This window comes from Andrena cerasifolii, chromosome 8 (genome assembly GCF_050908995.1).
Source record: "Andrena cerasifolii isolate SP2316 chromosome 8, iyAndCera1_principal, whole genome shotgun sequence".
In the NCBI taxonomy this organism is placed as follows: domain Eukaryota; kingdom Metazoa; phylum Arthropoda; class Insecta; order Hymenoptera; family Andrenidae; genus Andrena; species Andrena cerasifolii.
The window spans coordinates 6,441,773-6,461,108 of record NC_135125.1 but is presented as its reverse complement, the minus strand read 5'-3'; the positions used below and the strand labels follow the sequence as shown (position 1 = coordinate 6,461,108).

At 41.3% G+C, this 19,336-nt stretch overlaps 2 protein-coding genes and 1 long non-coding RNA gene across 6 annotated transcripts; 2 read left to right on the top strand and 1 right to left on the bottom strand.

Moving 5' to 3' along the window:
* The first annotated feature begins 2,780 nt into the window (after positions 1–2,780).
* LOC143372103 (peroxisomal membrane protein 2) lies at positions 2,781–4,245 on the top strand. Its single transcript, XM_076818021.1, has 5 exons — positions 2,781–3,204; positions 3,301–3,396; positions 3,466–3,613; positions 3,695–3,814; positions 3,903–4,245. The coding sequence occupies exons 1-5, from the start codon at positions 3,110–3,112 to the stop codon at positions 3,999–4,001; spliced, it is 558 nt and encodes a 185-aa protein (XP_076674136.1). The 5' UTR covers positions 2,781–3,109; the 3' UTR covers positions 4,002–4,245.
* A 10-nt stretch (positions 4,246–4,255) lies between these two features.
* On the bottom strand, positions 4,256–19,196 carry Srrm234 (Serine-arginine repetitive matrix 2/3/4). Of its 4 annotated transcripts, none has more exons than XM_076817956.1 (10): positions 19,044–19,196; positions 18,199–18,440; positions 17,826–17,930; positions 13,126–13,404; positions 11,323–11,448; positions 11,138–11,216; positions 9,913–9,968; positions 7,838–9,811; positions 7,597–7,767; positions 4,256–6,332 (listed from the first exon to the last, which is right to left on the bottom strand). In XM_076817956.1, exons 2-10 carry the CDS (start codon positions 18,426–18,428, stop codon positions 6,182–6,184), a joined length of 3,171 nt encoding a protein of 1,056 aa, XP_076674071.1. In that variant the 5' UTR covers positions 18,429–18,440; positions 19,044–19,196; the 3' UTR covers positions 4,256–6,181. The 4 variants fall into 4 exon arrangements, with proteins under 4 accessions (XP_076674071.1, XP_076674072.1, XP_076674074.1 ...); XM_076817958.1 differs by lacking the exon at positions 4,256–6,332 and adding an exon at positions 6,689–7,292 and having other exon boundaries at positions 19,044–19,195; XM_076817957.1 differs by lacking the exons at positions 17,826–17,930; positions 18,199–18,440; positions 19,044–19,196 and adding an exon at positions 15,159–16,928.
* On the top strand, positions 12,189–13,279 carry LOC143372117 (uncharacterized). The gene is made up of 2 exons (XR_013086212.1): positions 12,189–12,396; positions 12,500–13,279. It is a non-coding gene; the product is annotated as an uncharacterized LOC143372117 (long non-coding RNA).
* Positions 19,197–19,336: the final 140 nt, after the last annotated feature.

Below are 19,336 nucleotides of genomic sequence, written 5' to 3'. Positions count from 1 at the left end.
GCATTCTGAAAATTTATGCCAGATTTTGGCCCAGGTATTAGGAGAACATGAAGCGAAAAGAGGTATTCTGAATTTCAGCTTCGAAGACATCCTCGATTCTCTCTCCGAAGACTTTACTTAGTGCCACCTCTTTCGACGGCATGTTCTCCTGTTACAAAGCCCAATTTTGTGCATTCTGAAAATTTGTGCCAGATTTTGGCCCAGGTATTAGGAGAACATGAAGCGAAAAGAGGTATTCTGAATTTCAGCTTCGAAGACATCCTCGATTCTCTCTCCGAAGACTTTACTTAGTGCCACCTCTTTCGACGGCATGTTCTCCTGTTACAAAGCCCAATTTTGTACATTCTGAAAATTTGTGCCAGATTTTGGCCCAGGTATTAGGAGAACATGAAGCGAAAAGAGGTATTCTGAATTTCAGCTTCGAAGACATCCTCGATTCTCTCTCCGAAGACTTTACTTAATGCCACCTCTTTCGACATCATGTTTTCCTGTTACAAAGCCCAATTTTGTGCATTCTGAAAATTTGTGCCAGATTTTGGCCCAGGTATTAGGAGAACATGAAGCGAAAAGAGGTATTCTGAATTTCAGCTTCGAAGGCATCCTCGATTCTCTCTCCGAAGACTTTACTTAGTGCCACCTCTTTCGACGGCATGTTCTCCTGTTACAAAGCCCAATTTTGTACATTCTGAAAATTTGTGCCAGATTTTGGCCCAGGTATTAGGAGAACATGAAGCGAAAAGAGGTATTCTGAATTTCAGCTTCGAAGGCATCCTCGATTCTCTCTCCGAAGACTTTACTTAGTGCCACCTCTTTCGACATCATGTTTTCCTGTTACAAAGCCCAATTTTGTGCATTCTGAAAATTTATGCCAGATTTTGGCCCAGGTATTAGGAGAACATGACGCGAAAAGAGGTATTCTGAATTTCAGCTTCGAAGACATCCTCGATTCTCTCTCCGAAGACTTTACTTAGTGCCACCTCTTTCGACATCATGTTTTCCTGTTACAAAGCCCAATTTTGTGCATTCTGAAAATTTATGCCAGATTTTGGCCCAGGTATTAGGAGAACATGAAGCGAAAAGAGGTATTCTGAATTTCAGCTTCGAAGACATCCTCGATTCTCTCTCCGAAGACTTTACTTAGTGCCACCTCTTTCGACGGCATGTTCTCCTGTTACAAAGCCCAATTTTGTACATTCTGAAAATTTGTGCCAGATTTTGGCCCAGGTATTAGGAGAACATGAAGCGAAAAGAGGTATTCTGAATTTCAGCTTCGAAGACATCCTCGATTCTCTCTCCGAAGACTTTACTTAGTGCCACCTCTTTCGACGGCATGTTCTCCTGTTACAAAGCCCAATTTTGTACATTCTGAAAATTTGTGCCAGATTTTGGCCCAGGTATTAGGAGAACATGAAGCGAAAAGAGGTATTCTGAATTTCAGCTTCGAAGGCATCCTCGATTCTCTCTCCGAAGACTTTACTTAGTGCCACCTCTTTCGACGGCATGTTCTCCTGTTACAAAGCCCAATTTTGTGCATTGTAATTGTAAGTACTAATTGTAAGCCATCCATGTACAATAGGAAATTTTTTTTTAATGTAGGTTAGTCCGTTGTTGTCCTAACTGCCTGAATTACTATGACATAAATACGACAGCGATTTCAAGTGATGTACATGTAACGATAAAAGCATTAATTTAGTAAATGTATACAATTCCCAGCAGTTCCTATGTCAATGTATGCCTAAAATGAATATAACCTAACCTACAATCGTCCGAAAATGCATACATTGACTCCATCATGCTTTTATTGTGGCTCTTATATCCAGCTATCACTTCAGTTTTGCTATGAATCCATGTTGGCAGTCCTGACCACAAAACCTTCCTTTCCCACAAAATCAGGAATTCTAAATGACCCACAAGACTTTCGGCACCATCTTTTTCCCACAAAAACGAAAATTTCGATTGCGTAACTTCTCTTGCAGGTGCAGCGCGAAAATCTGCCTCACTTGCAGGTGCAGCAACTAAAACGACCTGTTCCGAAATTCATTTCCCGATTCCTGCACCTGCAAGAGAGGCAGAATTTCGCGCTGCACCTGCAAGAGAAATTGCGAGGCGAAATTTCGAGTTTTGCAGGTGCAGCGCGAAATTCTGCAGCTTAGCTTGAAACACAACAAAGTTGCAAACCGAGATTTTATCTCTCAAGCCCGGACTCTCAATTTGCAACATTGTAGTGAAATTTTGTTGTTTGCAACTTTGTTGCATTTTCGGGTGAAGCTTAAAACCTGTTTGTCATCTTATGGGCTGTGGTGTGTGACGTGTGATGTGTGAAGTGTAGTGTAGTGTTGTGTGTGAACGGTAAAGTGTGATGTGTGAAGTGTAGAGGATGAAATGCGAATAGTGCAACTTTTAGAATAATGTTGAAAGGATATGATAATAATGTAGCAACAGTGGTAAAAGAGCGGAGGAATGGTGTGAAAACGGCATGAAAATGTAATTTCAATAGTGTTGCAACAATGTATAAATAACGCAAGAATAATATAGGGATATGAATACATGAATAGTAGAATAAATTGTTAGCGACGCTTTTACAATGCATAACTTTGTTGCACAATATGTATACATATTATAATATATATTGCATGCACATGCCATTTGAATACAGTGATGAATACAATTACAATAAAATGATTACATACGTAAAGGGGGATTGCAATAAAGAAATTTATACATACACTCCTTATTCGCATTACCTTGTATGTGTTGTATCACCTTTCGAGTGATTGCACACAGTATGGCCGTACGAGAATCTTTAAAACCTGCCAATTACAAAACGAAAGAGAATCCGTAAACCTTTGAATAGTGTCCATTCATTGAGATAAAACTTTCAAGGATACGACGAATTATAGCGATATCTTTATCGAACATTCGCTTATCTAATGATTAATATTACTGTCTCGGGCAAAAGCACTGAAAATTGAATGCACCGCGTTCGACAGTTCGTAACATTCACCACGATTCGTTCCGTTTACACTTCGCGGAACATTGTTTTATGTTTCGTTTCAGTTTTCTTAACCTACCGCTCGTCGCAAATAGTCTAGAGTAAAGTGAAAACATAATGGCATTCTCAAAACCGAATATAATTCTGCAGCTTACTAGTGCGTATTTCGAGCGTCTTTATACCAGTCCAATAAAAACCAAAGCAATCACCAGGTAAGCATGTTGTTCTAAATCAACACGAAGTACGAACTCTAGGATCCATTAGATTCAACAATTATATTTTATGATAACACCCTTCCCTTTTCGCAGTTGCATTATCGCCGTTGCCGGCAATTACTTATCGCAAAAGATTTCTGGAATCAAACATGTCAACAAGGACAGTTTACTCGCGTTTGCTCTTTTTGGGTAAATTTAAATAAATTGCAGTTTAAATCCAACAACTTCCTTATGGTGTAAATACAACATTCTTTACAGATTACTCTTCGGTGGTCCTGTACCGCATTATTTTTACATGTATATACATCCATTGGTGAAGAATCCTCTCATGCTTTTGGTGATTGAAAGATGTTTGTACATGCCATGTTTTCAAGCACTAGCATTGTACATGTTAGCTCTGCTCGAGGTACATATATCTTTTCAATTGTTTTATAAATTTGTGTTTAGTTGCCAAGGGTTCACAATCAATGAAATGCATTTCTCGCAGGGTAATACACATAACGATGCTTGCAAGCAGATGAAAAAATTATATTGGCCTATACTTGGTGCAAATTTAAGATATTTAACGTTGTTGCAGTATATCAACATGAGATACGTTCCACCAGTGGTAGGTTTTATCCGTAGCTCGAAACATTTACAAAACCACAGATCTCAGAGGAGAATAAGGATACATGTATCTAACAATTCCTTTCCAGTTACGTGTTTTGATGGTAAACTTGATTGGGTTCTTCTGGACTATATTCCTTGCGCAACAGAGAGCCAAACAAGAAAAGGTCAAAGGTGGAAGGAAGTAATATATTAATACACGAAGATAACTTTATCATCATCAGTTACGATGATTACAAAATATATATATATATAAAGAGTCCATGCGCAGGCAAGGAAGGGGAACATATTTTCTTTAAGACTTGTGTAAATAATTTCATTCCAATGTTAAATTTTTTATTTTTGTGCGTAATTTAAATATAGCCGATTATTTGTATAAAATGTATTGTGTAAAGAAAGAATAAATGAATTCTGTAAACATTTTGAAAGAAACGGACTCTCCTTTCTTTTTTTAAGCCTTTTGATTTAATCACACAACAACAATACAGAGTATATTACAGATATAATCAGAATCTCTTCCATTTCAACGATGGTAACATTCGATGACTGTAAATTATGAATAATAAATATCGAAGTCAACAGCCATGGTGGGCAAAATTTAACAGGTTTTAGATTTTCGTGATTGTATAAACAAATCTTATTTTACACTCCGTTAAACTGTACGATATTGTAAAATTTCAGACCTATCTTCGTATTAATTGTACAAAACAAATGCTCGGTGATAGGTGTGCACTTATATTACGTTGGTGTTATGTAGATATGCATCAATGAAAGGATAATATTGCAACACCATGACGATTGACAATCTCCTTTTTTATTAAAACTGAGTCAGTCGTTATGCAAGAGCTAGTTCCTAAGGTTTTTTTCTCTTCTACTTATAAACAACGTAGACTTTCCAAATACGACTTTTAACCCTATACATACAGTTTCAAGACTTAACTTTGAAGAATCGAGACTAGTCTAATTGTCTTTTGGTATGCTGCCTGACCTTACAGCCAAGGATGAAACTTTCCGACTAGTATTCAGATAAATTGAGTATCGCAAGTTACAGAAGGTTTGAAAAGTTCCACAACACTTTTCCGTACTTCTTTCTTGCCCTTAAAGTTGACTATAATGACTAGCACAGTATAACATGAATAAATAAATAAATAAATAAATAAGATAAAAAATAAATAGACGAATAAATAAAATATACAATTCTTTAAATATCAAGTATCTAAAATGGAAAGAAAATGAGCAAAGTGCTAATACTTCGTTACGGGCAGTAACATCTATGTACAAAAGGAACAGGTGTAAAGCATTGCACTAAAACATCAGTTTCTAATTCTCTGAGAAATTGATAGATCATTTCAAAGAATGCTAATATTTTAACCATTAATGGAATATCTCAAATTTGACTAGCTGGTGTTTGTATAACAAACATTTACATGATTTAAATAATCACGTGGACGTTAGAACTACTACCGTAGTCTTGAATGAATCGTTAAATAATATAGGTAGCTATTCGATAATAATGTGAGATCTTAAGAAGCTGCAACTAACCACGACTAATGATGCTTATAATCGTCATTGCATCCTTATTGCTTAAGTATTCGAATGTATGTAAAGTTTGCAAAGAACATCATAATAATACATGGAGACTTGAAATTCTCAAAAGTTGCGACACAACACAAACCATGACTAATGTCCCCTTCCGAGAACGATCGTATTAAAAAATGATATCATGAACGTCATCCTTATTATTAAAATATCTTCTTGAGTTACTCTTGCACGTATGTCTTTGGAATCTCACTCGAATTCATAAAATCATAGAATGAGCAATTGACTAAAACTTTCCTATCGTTTCTTGTCAAAATTCATGCTACAATTAATTCTTGACCAATATCAATAGAAGTGTATTACATTGTATCTACCATCGAAATCACTTAACGCCTAATTGAAACAAGAGTATAGTTAAAGGAACAATATTAGTGTTAGTCATCAAAAACAAAGAAAGATTGTTTCTAATGACGTACATACTAATACTGAAACGAATGGGCCTTATGGTGGGTCACCATCGATGAGTATTATTAAGTCATGAGATCAGAAGTGTAAATGCGTATTCAGAATTTACAGGGACTTAAAGATGATGCACCAAACTCAGAATGGTGTCTTCTTTGCATCTTTAAATTATGCTTGCCGACACAAGAAACTGCATGAAAAATTCATTGGAAATGTGCCATGTGAATGTTCAACATCACAAACACGATTCCCCTGCAGTGTAGGACTGATCGAAAAATCATCAGTGGATCTTCCGTATTCGCACGCACCATTCCATCCGACACATAAAAGGAACCGTCGAGTGTCTTTAGGGATCCGCTTGATCACTTCAACGCGTGTACGATGGACTCCGACTTGGGGAACAACTTGACCGATGACTTGGACTTGACCAATTACTGTGTCTGCTGCTATCTGAGCTACTCGGTGACGAAGGTGGTGTCGGAGTAGGTCGGTGATATGGAATTGGTCGTTTCCTTGCGCTAAAATTAATCGCCGTCAATATTGTGGCTGCATACACGTAAACACTTATATGCAATAATAGAAACACATCTGTTAAAATTCATAACTGTGAAGAACTGTTAGGTGAATCAGGATATTTGCCATCAGAAAATTAATATTAGAAACGCCTGGATCAACCTACGCTATTAGAATTAATATTTCAGTGGTGTTAAAGAGAGGAGCGCGCCAAAGGAACCATGCAATGCAACAGAAACAACATGCAAAATGAAAATTGTGTCACTTACCTTGCCATAACTTTTATCATGGAAGGCGGTGGGTTAAAAACGTATCATAAAACCATAATAAAAGAAATGTCCAACTAAAGAAACAGGCTTGCTTTGGTAGCAGTAAATACATTTTATTTGTGACTGACATAAAATAAAAGAATCTCTACTGTAAATGTTTGATTTACAATAATTTATAAGGGAAATACACGCATGCTACATCTATATAATATTTGTAGATCGTTTGTAAGCGATTAGATACAAATGAAAAGAGAACAAAAAGGTAAAGGAAAAATCATACAAACACAAGTGTACTCGGATTGACTTTAAACGACATTCTTGTATCGGTGCGGTAGAGTAAATCTGGATTACTCCGAGAGATGAAATAATACCGAGGCTCATTGATTATTGAACGTATTGTTTACAGGTTGGAAATTACTGTAACGCTTAAAATACAGTCCCTTAGAAAATTATTGATAAACTTGTAATTCGTCATAGCGTTCACAAAGTTATAACAAAAGGACACGATCCGTTACACTTAATCATTAATCATTAAGTTAATCTTCGCATCAGCAGCTAAGCTGCTTCTAATTACTCGTACGAGAAGAAATGAAATTCGACATATCGTGTTTACTACTACGTTAACGGTAGGAAAGTAATAGAAACATCTGTGCGAAGCCGTTACTTTATCTTCTATGCCTGTCCCTCGATCTGTCCCTGTAGGACACAACACAAAATGGCATTAGATTAAACATACAAAAGTAATGGTGGCAAGACTTATCAATATCGTCATTTTACTATTGTTTGCTTTAACGCCCGACTTTTCTAACTCCATGGGGTCGCGTGAAAGGCGAGTCAACGACGGAAAATAAAATGAAAACGTAAAAAAAAAACAACAGAAGAAGGTAGGTTTGAAAAGATAAACATTTCTACGACTGATGCAGTGGGCTTACAAAATTTGGCATGGTGCGCTGTAAAATCTGCTGCTACAATATGGAATTCTACTGGTCAGAATGCCTACCTTGTGATACGACGTCTGTCTAGGAAACTAGGCGAACCGTGACGTCGAGGTATAGACGGGGAACGAGACCTGCTAGAAGCTGAACTACTGGACGTCGAACGGGAGGACCTGCTGGAAACGCTGCTCGATGATCGCGATGAGCTAGAGAAACTTCGACGACTGTGCCTTGAACTGAACACAAATAAGGAACATTTAACATAAAATATCGTAATGTATCACAGGAATAACAGAACCCTCTTACCTCGCAGAAGAACGCGAACTGCTTCTGGAGCGGCTTCTCTTCTCCTTGTCCCGCGATAACCTGGACAGGGATCGTGAACGACTCCGCGACTTCTTCGACAACGATCGACTCCTGGATTTTTTCGACAACGACCGGCTTCGCGATTTCTTCGACAGTGACCGACTCCTCGACTTCTTCGACAGAGAACGACTCCTAGACCTCTTCGACAACGACCTGGTCCTGCTCCTGGATCTCGATTTCTCCGGCGAACGAGAGGGAGACTTTTTCGAGCGCGACAGAGACCTCGACGCGGAGCGTTTCGATTCCGAAGAGGATCTCGATCGACTTACTCGTTTCTGTCTAGCTGGAGATTTCGGTGACTTCTTGGATCTTGCCGGAGACACCGGGGACCTGTGCCTGGGGGACACTGATTTCTTGCTTCTCGACGGAGAACGTGACTTCTTTTCTCTGGAGAGAGATCTTGGCGAACGATGTCTAGGTGATCTGGACGACCTTTTCTCCAACGACACCGATCTTGTGTAGGACCTAGAAGGTGACCTAGAATAAGACTTCTCTCTCGGAGAGTGCTTTCTTGAAGTAGGTGGGCTCTTTTTCGAGGTGCTCGGAGAGGCAGACCGTTTCGAGGTTTTGTTCACATTGCTCGGTGGTAGAGGAGGAGGAGATTCGCTTGGAGAACGCAATTTCATAGCTGCGTCTTTGTGACAAACGGGTGGCGAGTGCGAGGATGACTTACTCTCTTTCCGCAACGCGACCGGAGAGTCCTTTTTAGAGGTACTCGGAGACTTTGAACGATGGTTTGTTTTGGACGCCACGCTTGGAGATCTGGAGTTAATCTTGTTTAAAGTTTGCGGTAATGGGGGAGGTGATTCGCTGGGCGATCGTATTTTAATAGCTGCCTCTTCCCGGGTCAACGGTAACGCTGGTGAAGGCGATCTGCTAGATACTGGCGACTGAATAGCAGGTAGATGGGATATAGGTGACTTCGACTTAGACTTCTCTCGAACGGGACCAACAATGTTTTGTACCATTTTTGGTGGGTCATTTGGTAAAGCAATATCAAGTATACTCTCCTCTTTCTTCTCCATTTTAACTTTCACAGGGCTTATTACCTTCTTGCCCAGGCTTTCTCTAGCTTTTGCGGCAAGGCCACTTTGTAAACGCTTCAGAGTATGTAGTTCCTTTATTTTCTCTTCGTCCTCTGGTTTCGGTTCGTCGTCAGCCATGTCAGTTTCGTCTTCGCTCGAGGATCGCAGCCTGACCCTCGGCGTGATCGTCCGCATCTTTCTGGTCCTAGAGCTTGATCGTGACTTCCGTCTGATGTCCTGCTGACCCTTTTTCGGATCTCGTTTCTTCTTGTCCTCCAATATGTGCTTGTACCGTTCTGGATTCTTCCTCACCGGAGAGTAGCTTAAGGTGGATCGTCGAGATCTACTCCTTGTCCTGCTGCGGCTTCTTCGACGATCCCTCGACTTCTCTCGTTTCTCGCGCTGTCTCCTAGGCGACTTTGATCTCTTTCGAGAGTCGGATCTCCTGCGTCTGGGTGGCGGTGACACTCTGCGTCGCGATCCATAACGTTCGTACCTCGATCGACTTCTGCTTCTGGAGACTGAGTATCTGTTGTATCTTCTGGGAGATCTTGAAATCCTTCTTCTTCTCGGCGAAGGGCTGACTCGTCGGGACCTAGAGTATCTCCTCGGAGACCTTCCTCTCTCGACTCTGCTTCTCGACGGTGATCTATGTCGCCTTGGCGGAGGACTCTTGTGCACAACCGGAGACTTGTCCCTTTTCTCGGATACGACCTTTTTCACTGGAGAATCTTTCTTTTTAATGGGTGGAGTTTCGTTTCGACTCTTTTCTTGCTTCTTTGGTGAACGGTTCGATCGAGGTTCTTTCGTGGTAATCTCTACCTCTTCGTTTTTAGACTTTTCCACGGCTTTATCATGTTTCATAGATTTTTTCGGTCTCTCCGGAGAACTGGAAATTAAATAATTTGGTACATTATATTAAGCCCTATTTTTACCAAGTACCTGTAATGCTCAGAGATGCTCGTGTCCTGTACGTGACAAGTAACGTACCTGTCCGACGAGCTCTCGGATGACTGATGCTTCCTCTTGACAGCTACTTTTTTCTTCTAAAAGAAAAACAGCACAGATTACTAAGTTAGACAACATCAGGTAGTGAACACCAATCATGCATATGTACTTGTTTGTAGGATAAAAAAATATATCGCAAAATCTTTAAAGATATTCTGGAGTCTGCTCATTCGGTGTGGTACAAGTTCATTTAATAGATAATCTAAGATGTAGAGAGTGTTCGAACTAAAAGATTGTAATGTGTCAGTAAAGAAAGCTATCAAGAAAGTAGGAATCAGATAAAGTTGATACGTGGACGTTATATGCACTAATTCACTTCGCATCGCACCTATATCGAAGAACAAGCAGTCTCCTATTGTTACTTTCTCGTAAATGTGATGGTGCTTGACACAAAACGAGTGAAAGGCAACAACAATCGCAAAGTTTGTACGAATATAAATCACAAATTATTATTACATTGAGTAGCGGCATATCTGGTACTCACTCAGGGAATATATCCTGTCAAATGGCGCTGATAATTACAAACAATACTGAGATTTACACTTTTGAAATAATGACTGTTAACTTGAAATCAGATAAAAATCTTTACAGAAACAAGCAATGAGTCATGCTTATTCAAAGATAGGCAGCAACAAAAAATGTTCGATAATCCAATGTTAATTAATAACTAATCGGGGAAGATGAACGCAAAGTAGATGTCACATGCTCCTGCTTCACGTGCTAAGGTATATATGGATAATATATATGTATATATATATATATATATCTATTAATATGTATATATATAAATATTAAAACGACCAGACGTCCCGCATCGTGCGAGACAGTCCCGTATTTGAGCCCTTTGTCCCAGAAAGTGTCCCGGATTGGACATGTAACCTTTTACATTTTTGCAGTGGCATAAAGTTACTGTTTCCTCTCCTTCTTTTTTGTTGTGAAAAAAGAAATATTTTTAATTTCGTTTCAATGTATCTCTTTATAATCACAAGTATGTATTTTTAAATATATTGTAAATGTTTTAATAAACTACGGAAAAGATCTCCTCACGGATCTGTTAACCCATTTTTTTTTGCTTGCTTGCTTGCTTGTCCCGCATTGGAACAGAAAATATCTGGTCACTTTAATAAATATGTATATGTATATGTATAGAAAGAGACAGGTAGATAGAAATTTCATATCTGTTTCCTTTGCATTATATTTTCCCTACCTCGTGTTTTTCTTTTGCTTCCGCCTTAGCCTTCTTCTTCTTCTTTTTCTTTTTCTTCTTTGACTCAGTCTCAGAAGAGCTGCGCAACGAGTGTAATTACATTACGTTAGCCCGGACACGGAATAAAAATACAACAGGCGGTGTTTAAAAGCGTTTGGCGAAAAGTTTCGCGCTTTCGCTGTTACCTGCTATCATCTGAAGCTTCGCTAGAATCACTGTCAGAGGAACTAGCCTCGGCCTTCTTGTGCTTCTTCTCCTTTTTCTTCTTCTTGGATTTCTCTTTCTTCTTGTTGGCCTTCGGCGATTCCGACCTAGGAATCACATTTGTCGTTATTCCAAGTGTCTCGCCCATTGCGATTATGATTTGTTGTTTTCTTTTTCTTTTAAATAATATTCTGTTTTTAATTTCTTGCAGTGGGCGTCTTCCTGTCGACAAGTGCATACCTTGTGCTGACAATAAAGAAAGCTGTAGTACAATGTATCCGTGTGTGAAATAAATACTTTTATATCTATGATACAAGCTACCTGCTCTTAAACGAACTCGACCAACGTAATGAATAAATTCGAAAGTAAAACCGAGAACAGTGTACTCCGATGGAAATTTTCGCGCCGAACTATTTTCAGCGCCTGGACAAGGTCTCAAATTCGAAAGTAGAACCAACTTGTACATACATGTATATGTTATAGGAAATGCAGCGTGTTGACACTCCCGATACTTATCGATATTTATAAAAGGAAAAGAAAAACCGCCTCTTTCTTTCACTGCAATCCCAAGTGAATTAAGTAATAAAAAATATAAATACAACGATACATATACAGGTGAAAGTCACAATATCGGGCTATAGCTAACAAACCGACTACATAATCGTTTATTTGAAAGATTTGGTTTCTCATAAATTCTTTGGAATCTTGTTCGAGCTGTCTGCGGCGCGTGCGCTTATGCAAGACCACATCTTTCAAAATGTTACAAAAGACAAGTATACAAAATATGAGGAGTATTGATATAATATGGGATTAGCATTACCTTGATAACCATCGATAGGGACGGACTTGTCAGAAAAAAATAGAGAGATGACATTAACAACAAGCTTTATCGATAACAACAACAAAGATAGAAATGCATGATTCGCGCGTCAGAATTGTTACGTTATTTGTCAAGAGACCCGCGTTAATGCTGTATATCAAGTAAATGTTTGCCAGTATCGTTTTACTCAGACAAAGGAATTATCGATGTATCACCGACGTTTCAGGATATCGAGGTAGTACAGCAAACATTTACCTCGAATATGCGCCTATTAGACGAATTCCTAAACACAAGGCAACGGGCAGACTCGATTATCTTTTTTTTTTTTCTCGGCACAGAGATTATATATCGGTTTTTGAGTGTTTTGGAAAGTAGACGCGACGACCACACTTACCTACTGGAGCCTACTGGGTAGGCACTCAGTCCTCCTCAGTTCTGTTTGAAACAGAGAAAGGTGTATGGGACATGAAATAGTAGGTGAGTCATGAGTCAGTATCTGACAAGAGGTGTGTAGTAAGCAAATGAACGAGTGTGGACCTTGCGGTAAATGAATAATTAACTGGAGGGAGGAGAGGAGTCACTACAGGGGGACGGCTGTTCGGTCTTGGAGCCTGGATTCGTGTATGCAGCTTCAAACATATTACAGAGAATGATCAATTAGTCTCATCGCAATGAACCTACTCGACTATAGTGTATGTATTATTACATTGCACTATAACATAAAATATATCGGGCACTATCGCGTTACCACTATACTATAGAATGCTGTAGTACACCGTTATTAGTACTACTGCTATAGTATACAGTGTACTTTATCGCTTAATATATCCTAGTATGTACAATGTAGTAATATAACTACTACAGTCAATCCGAGCTCTGTTACTCGCGAATTATCAGTGACAGTGATCGTTTACGTTTAGAATCCAGCCTCCACTGACCCGTGCACCATTACGTTGTCTTTTACCTTTCCTTCTTGTGCTTCTTCCCCTTTTTCTTCTTGCTCGTGCTGCCGGATCTTTTTCTCTTCTTCTTCTCCGGAACGGACGTCGTGTCCGGAGCTGGACTAGGGGTTCGCACTAATTCGTACACTTTGCTCGCAGCAGCTCTTGCCTCCGCTTCGCGCGCGTGCCTCTCCGGATCTAGGCTACTTCCCTCCACGAAGAACTCCGATATGCCGAAGGCCTCCCGCAGTTTCGCATTCTTCTCTTGCTGGGCCTCGGCAATCTGATGTGTTTCGCGAACACTGCAACAGGAATCACATACGTCTCAATCCACGATACGATTGAAAAGATCGTCGACAACAGAGGCGTCCTTAACGGAGGGAACCGCTGAACGAAGGTCACTCCAATAGGATCCAAAGTTATCGTGGTACACCATACGTGGCACGGAGCAGCCCTCGAGTTTGGGCACGGAAGCCCGGAGGCACGTGATCGTCGATATCAATCCAAAGACACCTTTGTACGAAAGAAGGCCGATCAATGTCGAGCATAAAAATAAACACACCGGGGAAAACAGGACGACCTATATTGTTTGTACTATTAATTTTTTCATCGGAGATAGCGGAGAGATTGGAGACTAATGCCGAAGATGAGAATTCGTACCGCGTCGAGATTTTCACCGTCATCGCCGCGCGTGTGGATCTCTCCGAGGAATTCACTGAGGCCCGATTTCGCGACGATCCGCAGAGAGGCTCGCGAGCTTTAGGCTGCCGAAGGGTGCTGCGCTGGGTGCCCTGTTGTTCCTCAAAGCGGCCGAGAGACGATGGCTGTCGAAGAGGCGACCGGACAATGCGGCAAAAGCAGTGACATAACACTGGAGAAAGAGACTATAACACCGAGGAGAAATCGAGGCGGCCCCTCTTCTTCCCCGCGAGTGAAAAGCAGCAAGCAGCGAGGCCGGGGTCGCTCGAGCCACCCCTACGCCAACGCTCGGGCGCGGATCAATACAATCCAGCTGTTCTCTTTTCTGGTATCCCTTTCGCGCCACTCGCCCGCTACACACTCAAATTCACGAGCCAACCCCGCTTCCTCGCTCTTTGCGAGTCACCCCACTTCGATCAAACCCGGGTCAGCGGGTAAAAAATATTTCCCTCGCCCTTTGAACCGCCGCTTCCCGTTCCCTTCCACGGCAAGATACACCAACTCCCACAGATTTATAATTTCTTATTCGACTTTTTCGCGAAGTGCTGGTCGAAACATTTGTTGCTTCCGCGGACGTTGGAAATTATGACTTAAAAGGTGGTAGTTTTATTTACGGGAGAATGCCTCCCTTCCACAGGGGATTGGGGAGTCAATAGCATGAATCACCCCTGAGCTTGCCAGGCAGAAAGAAACTGTTTGCCTTTTTAATCCTCAGCTTGCCCCCGTTTTTCCCTCCAACCCCTGTTACAATCTGAATATTTTCCACGCCTTTTTAATTACTGACTCTGTAACGAGATGCTCGTGTGTTAACGCCAACCAACAATGAAGGGTATTATAAGCGACTAGTCCAAGTCGCAAATAGGATCAATGAAAATCTTTTATGGTATCTCGCGAGCGGTTTTCGAGGAGAGATTGTAGAAGATGGAAGAAACTAATAATCTACTGTGCATATGTGAAGCTATTTTTTCCTGGTTTCTACCTAATACTCTGCCACTGAACGTATCAGATATCCTGGTGGAACAAGTGGAGACCGATAATCTGCGGTTGGAGAAATCCAATTCCGTTTGTTACCCTTCTAACACGAGCGTCGAGAGAGTTAACCCAGATTTATTTGTAAAGCTGACCTGCGCCTCCAATTTCGCGGTAGAAACTTCTGGAATTATGCTACGTTTACACAGGGGGATGATTTCTAGAGCCTTGTTACGGTGAAAAGCTTTGGGGCACCTAATTTGGGGAATAAGTTCTGCGATTATACTACTCTGTTCGAATAAATAGATGAAAGCTTCAGCTTTGATACATGGGAGGTAAGAATGAAATTAAAATAAATAGCAGGCGAATTGCTGGGATATAAATTCACCTGACGACGGAGCGCATGTTGCTTCGCCGTCCGGCAAGCAGGTGCAGCTGTATGCGCTGGCAACAGCAACAATGCTGTCGCATCTGCAGCTGTGCGCGCTTCTTTCCGTTGGCCGCTTGCAATTTCCGTTTCCGCGACTTCTTCATCACTTTCTGCCGATCCAGGAAATAATTCCCGCGCCACAGCGTCTCGAAAAATGCACGACCATCGGCTGGACCGCGTCCACGCGCTGGTTTCAGTGGAGATACCGTCACAGACATAGTCATTCCTCGAGTTCAAAGTTCTGGTAAAAAATCCTTCCCCCTTCTTCGTCGGTGCTCAAATTTCCTTGAACTTGGTCTTCCAATTCTGATCTCTATATAAAAGTACGTTATTTGATCCCTCTATCGAAACGTGCCTCCGACGACTCCTTTGTATTAAATTTTAACCCCTTGTTTCTGAACGTAAACTTCGATCTATGATTTCTCAACAGCGTTGCGAGCAAATCGTTTCGAATTCGTTTAAGCGTCCAATTTAGTGGACCGCCTGACGAGCCGGGGCACGATCTGCGCTCGTGAATAATTAACGGCTAAGTAATTAGGCGAGCATTAAGCGCGTTCGGCCGCTAATTTACGCTAAGGAGCTCTGCACGCTGCCTAAGTAGCCTCGACGCGGCTTAATCCCTTCTCAACGGGAGGCTTTGATGGTTTTTGAGGGCGGAAAGGGGATGAAGGTGGAGGCGAAGGTAATGGCTTCCTCCCCCGATTGCGCCACGCAGCCTCTTGTATTCGGACGCTCTGCTGCCCAACGGAGAACAATTATCCGGCAGCGATGATGAAAATGTCAGCTTCGTTTCTCGTTACTTCCTTCCTCCCACTCTTTCTTCGCCGAGGAGAAGCAGTTCCTCGCTGGAGTTGATCGATTGTTTCTCCTGGAAGTAATCAGCGTTGAAACGTTTCTCTTCCTAAATCATCCCTGGTCGTCTTTTCTTCTTTCCCCTTTGGAATTTCTTCGTCGATCAGGAAATGTTCCAGCGACCTTTCCTTTTACTATAATACCCTTATACGTGTATATGTTATTGTATATAGATAGATCTCGGTGGCTCGTGTAAGAATATAGGAATATATCGACGGTAGCCTTATTTCCTAGCTTAACGAGTTTAAGGAAGACTTCAGATCAGGCACACTATCGTCGATACTTCTGCCGTACACCAGGTATACAGGCAACGCGGCACGACGGTTTATCTTAGCGAATAATTGTCGATCGATCGACTTGGAGACACATGGATTATATAGAAAAGTGCAGTATCTCTTACAATATCTGAACCTCTCAGTTGCACGCACGTGGGGTGATTAGTTTCTCTTGGTAAATCTTCGGCTATACCTCCTTCTTGCTTCCGTCCTCCCCCAATCGAATTACGTGCCTCTCTCTCTCTGTTATTCGACTGGCAAAATTCAATAAATTCAATAGAGGTGCGTGAGTCGAATCCAATTCTAATGGAGGCCTAAAGTGTACGCGGTCACGCGAAATCCAGCTTCTTATCCAGGCGGAATCTTACGGGTACCTTAGGCTACACTTAAACACGATACTTAGCACTTACGATTACTTAAAGATACTAATATCATTGGACTACACGCTAATGGAAGACTTTTGTGATTTTTTTTTCGAGAATCACGAAACCGTTACATGTTCCCTCGTTTATTTATTTCCTCCGAGGGCTGTTTTCTCTCGGTATTATCCTCTGAGGATCGGTGCACCCGACGAGAGTCGACGACGCTGAGCGTCGCAACGCCGGTCCATCCTCGCACTGAGGCGGAAAAGTCGAGTGAGAGATGCTGGAACAAACTCTCTCCCTCTCTCCGTGCCCTCGAGCATCTCTGTTGCTCTCTCCCTCCGTGCACCCCCAACCCCGTGTCTCTCCCTTTTCGTGGGTGGCGCCGGCGCCATGGTGTACGTCGATACCGACAGCGTAACACCCCCTGAAAGCCGGCTCGAGAATGCGACCATCTCCACCCTCCAATAATATTGGGCTTAGCGGCAACCTGGCGTTTCCACGGGAGGGTGCTGGCGTTCGAAAATTGCACTTGCACGTCCTTTCATCGCGAAAGCTAACAAATTCCTACATTCAGATCTCGCGCCGCCTTCCCTTCTAATTTCTTCGCAGAATCTTTTAGTAGTTTCACACGTTTTCTTGGTACCATTTCAACAGTTAGTACAGATAATTGTGCAGATAAATAAGTTACATAGCAATTTTCGTAGCACAGCTATTATATTTCTCTCTTCTGATAAAGCAAAGTGGGATCTCGAGAGAATCAGAATTCTTTTACATAATATTCCATATCAAAATTTTGATAAACTATGAACCAGATAAGTTTGCTATACCGAGGAAATATCTGAAGCTTCCCTTTCATATGGAATCCCACTGAGGGACCTTCAGGTGGAACTGTAGTCTACTGTAGATCTTAAGTTAGATTACTAGAGGAGGTACGAGGCATAATTTATCTCCATACAATTCCTAAAGTGTCCAACATGTTTGAACTTTCGAACACTGATACGCTTAAAACACTAATTACCCATGCAATTTAATATTACTACAGAATACACTTCTATTCATATTAATATAATTTTCAGCAAAGAATATATATGTAACAACATGTGAAATGAAAATAGAGAAAATAATGCACTTACTTTACACGCCCAAATTCGTCTCGAGGTACTTGTGGCTTGGCGTCGCTTCCCATTAACATAGACCTGTATGACTCTACTTTCTTTTTTACCTCTTCAGTTGTAAATCTGTAACACACAAGATTCTAAATGAATGATTGTTCTAGGATTCGTTGTACCATAGGTGGTGTAAACTACAGGAAGAATATGCTGCATAGGAAGAATATATTGAAGCCAAAGGCAAGCTAAATCCAATTGAAGTTTAGAATCTCATTTGGTATTGGGTTCAAGGAATTGGTTTGTTACATATAATACTTGTCAACAAGAATTCCGATTTCAAGTCTCTAAATCGGATCCTGCATTAATCTCATTATTCCAGCATTTAAAACATACTTACCCTTGTTCCTCCAAGATGTCTGCCAATTCCGCACACTTGACTTCGACCTTCCTTTTCCTGACATGATCGAGAATTTCCTTGTTAGGTTGTTTGTTAAGCTGATCTAATTTCCCTTCGTCAGATTTATAAGTGACTTTGTCTTTTGTTTTGCGGACAATTGCCCAGTTCCTTTGGACGTGTCCGTTGGTTCCAGAACCGCGAGGTGTCTGTAATCCAATTCCATTGTACATCTTGTATCACACCTGCAAATATAAAATAGAAGAAAGTGTTAGCCAGTGCCGATTATTACATCGCGCGAAAACTCTCGCAGAAAGAATCTTTGGCATGGTAACTTCACGAGACTAATAGAAACAAAGATACAAACGAGGTCGTGTCAACAGAATTTTCATAAGTATCAGTTAACTCGACACGCAAAGTTCTCAATCGCATTTAAATATTCACGAAGAGAGAAAGCTTTGAAAAGGGATAGGTATATGCATGTTTTCCCTACAGCTGCGTAACAATAAGCAGCAGGGGCATGATTCTATACGCAAGACGACTGAACGGGTACCTCAACAATGAGTGACAGTAAGTACATACAGCCATAGTGGTTACATTTTAAAATCTGAATAAAGATTGTTTTTAGAACGCCTGCAAAGCAGATTAACGGAATCACGTCAAGTGTGCGGCGTCGAATCTCAACTAAATTGCAACGAATCGATCGACAATACGACGTGATTGAACTAATAACTTAAGGAGGGAGCGGGATGGTAGGTTAGAATAGAACGCACGCAAATCAATTATCGATCCGGCGAGTGCTGCGCAAATTTCGCGTGCGCCCGTTTAGCTTGCTCGCGGAACCTTACCTTTGCATCAGTGACACCCTCAGCGATCTCGCTCTGCCATTCACGCAACTGTCGATTTCGCGACTTGTCCCAAAACGGAATTGATCGGTGAAAAAAACACAACGAGCACCGCGATTTCCGTGGCGTTACCGTTTCACGCGGCAGCCTTGTGGGGTGCCGTGAGGTGGCGCCACTGTTCCCCATAAGCGTAGGAGTGCGAGAGGATTACGTTACGCGCCTCGTAATCGGTTCACGTGGCAACAGTACCATTTCCCTCTTGAATATTCAATTAATCCTACGATTCACCTGAAATT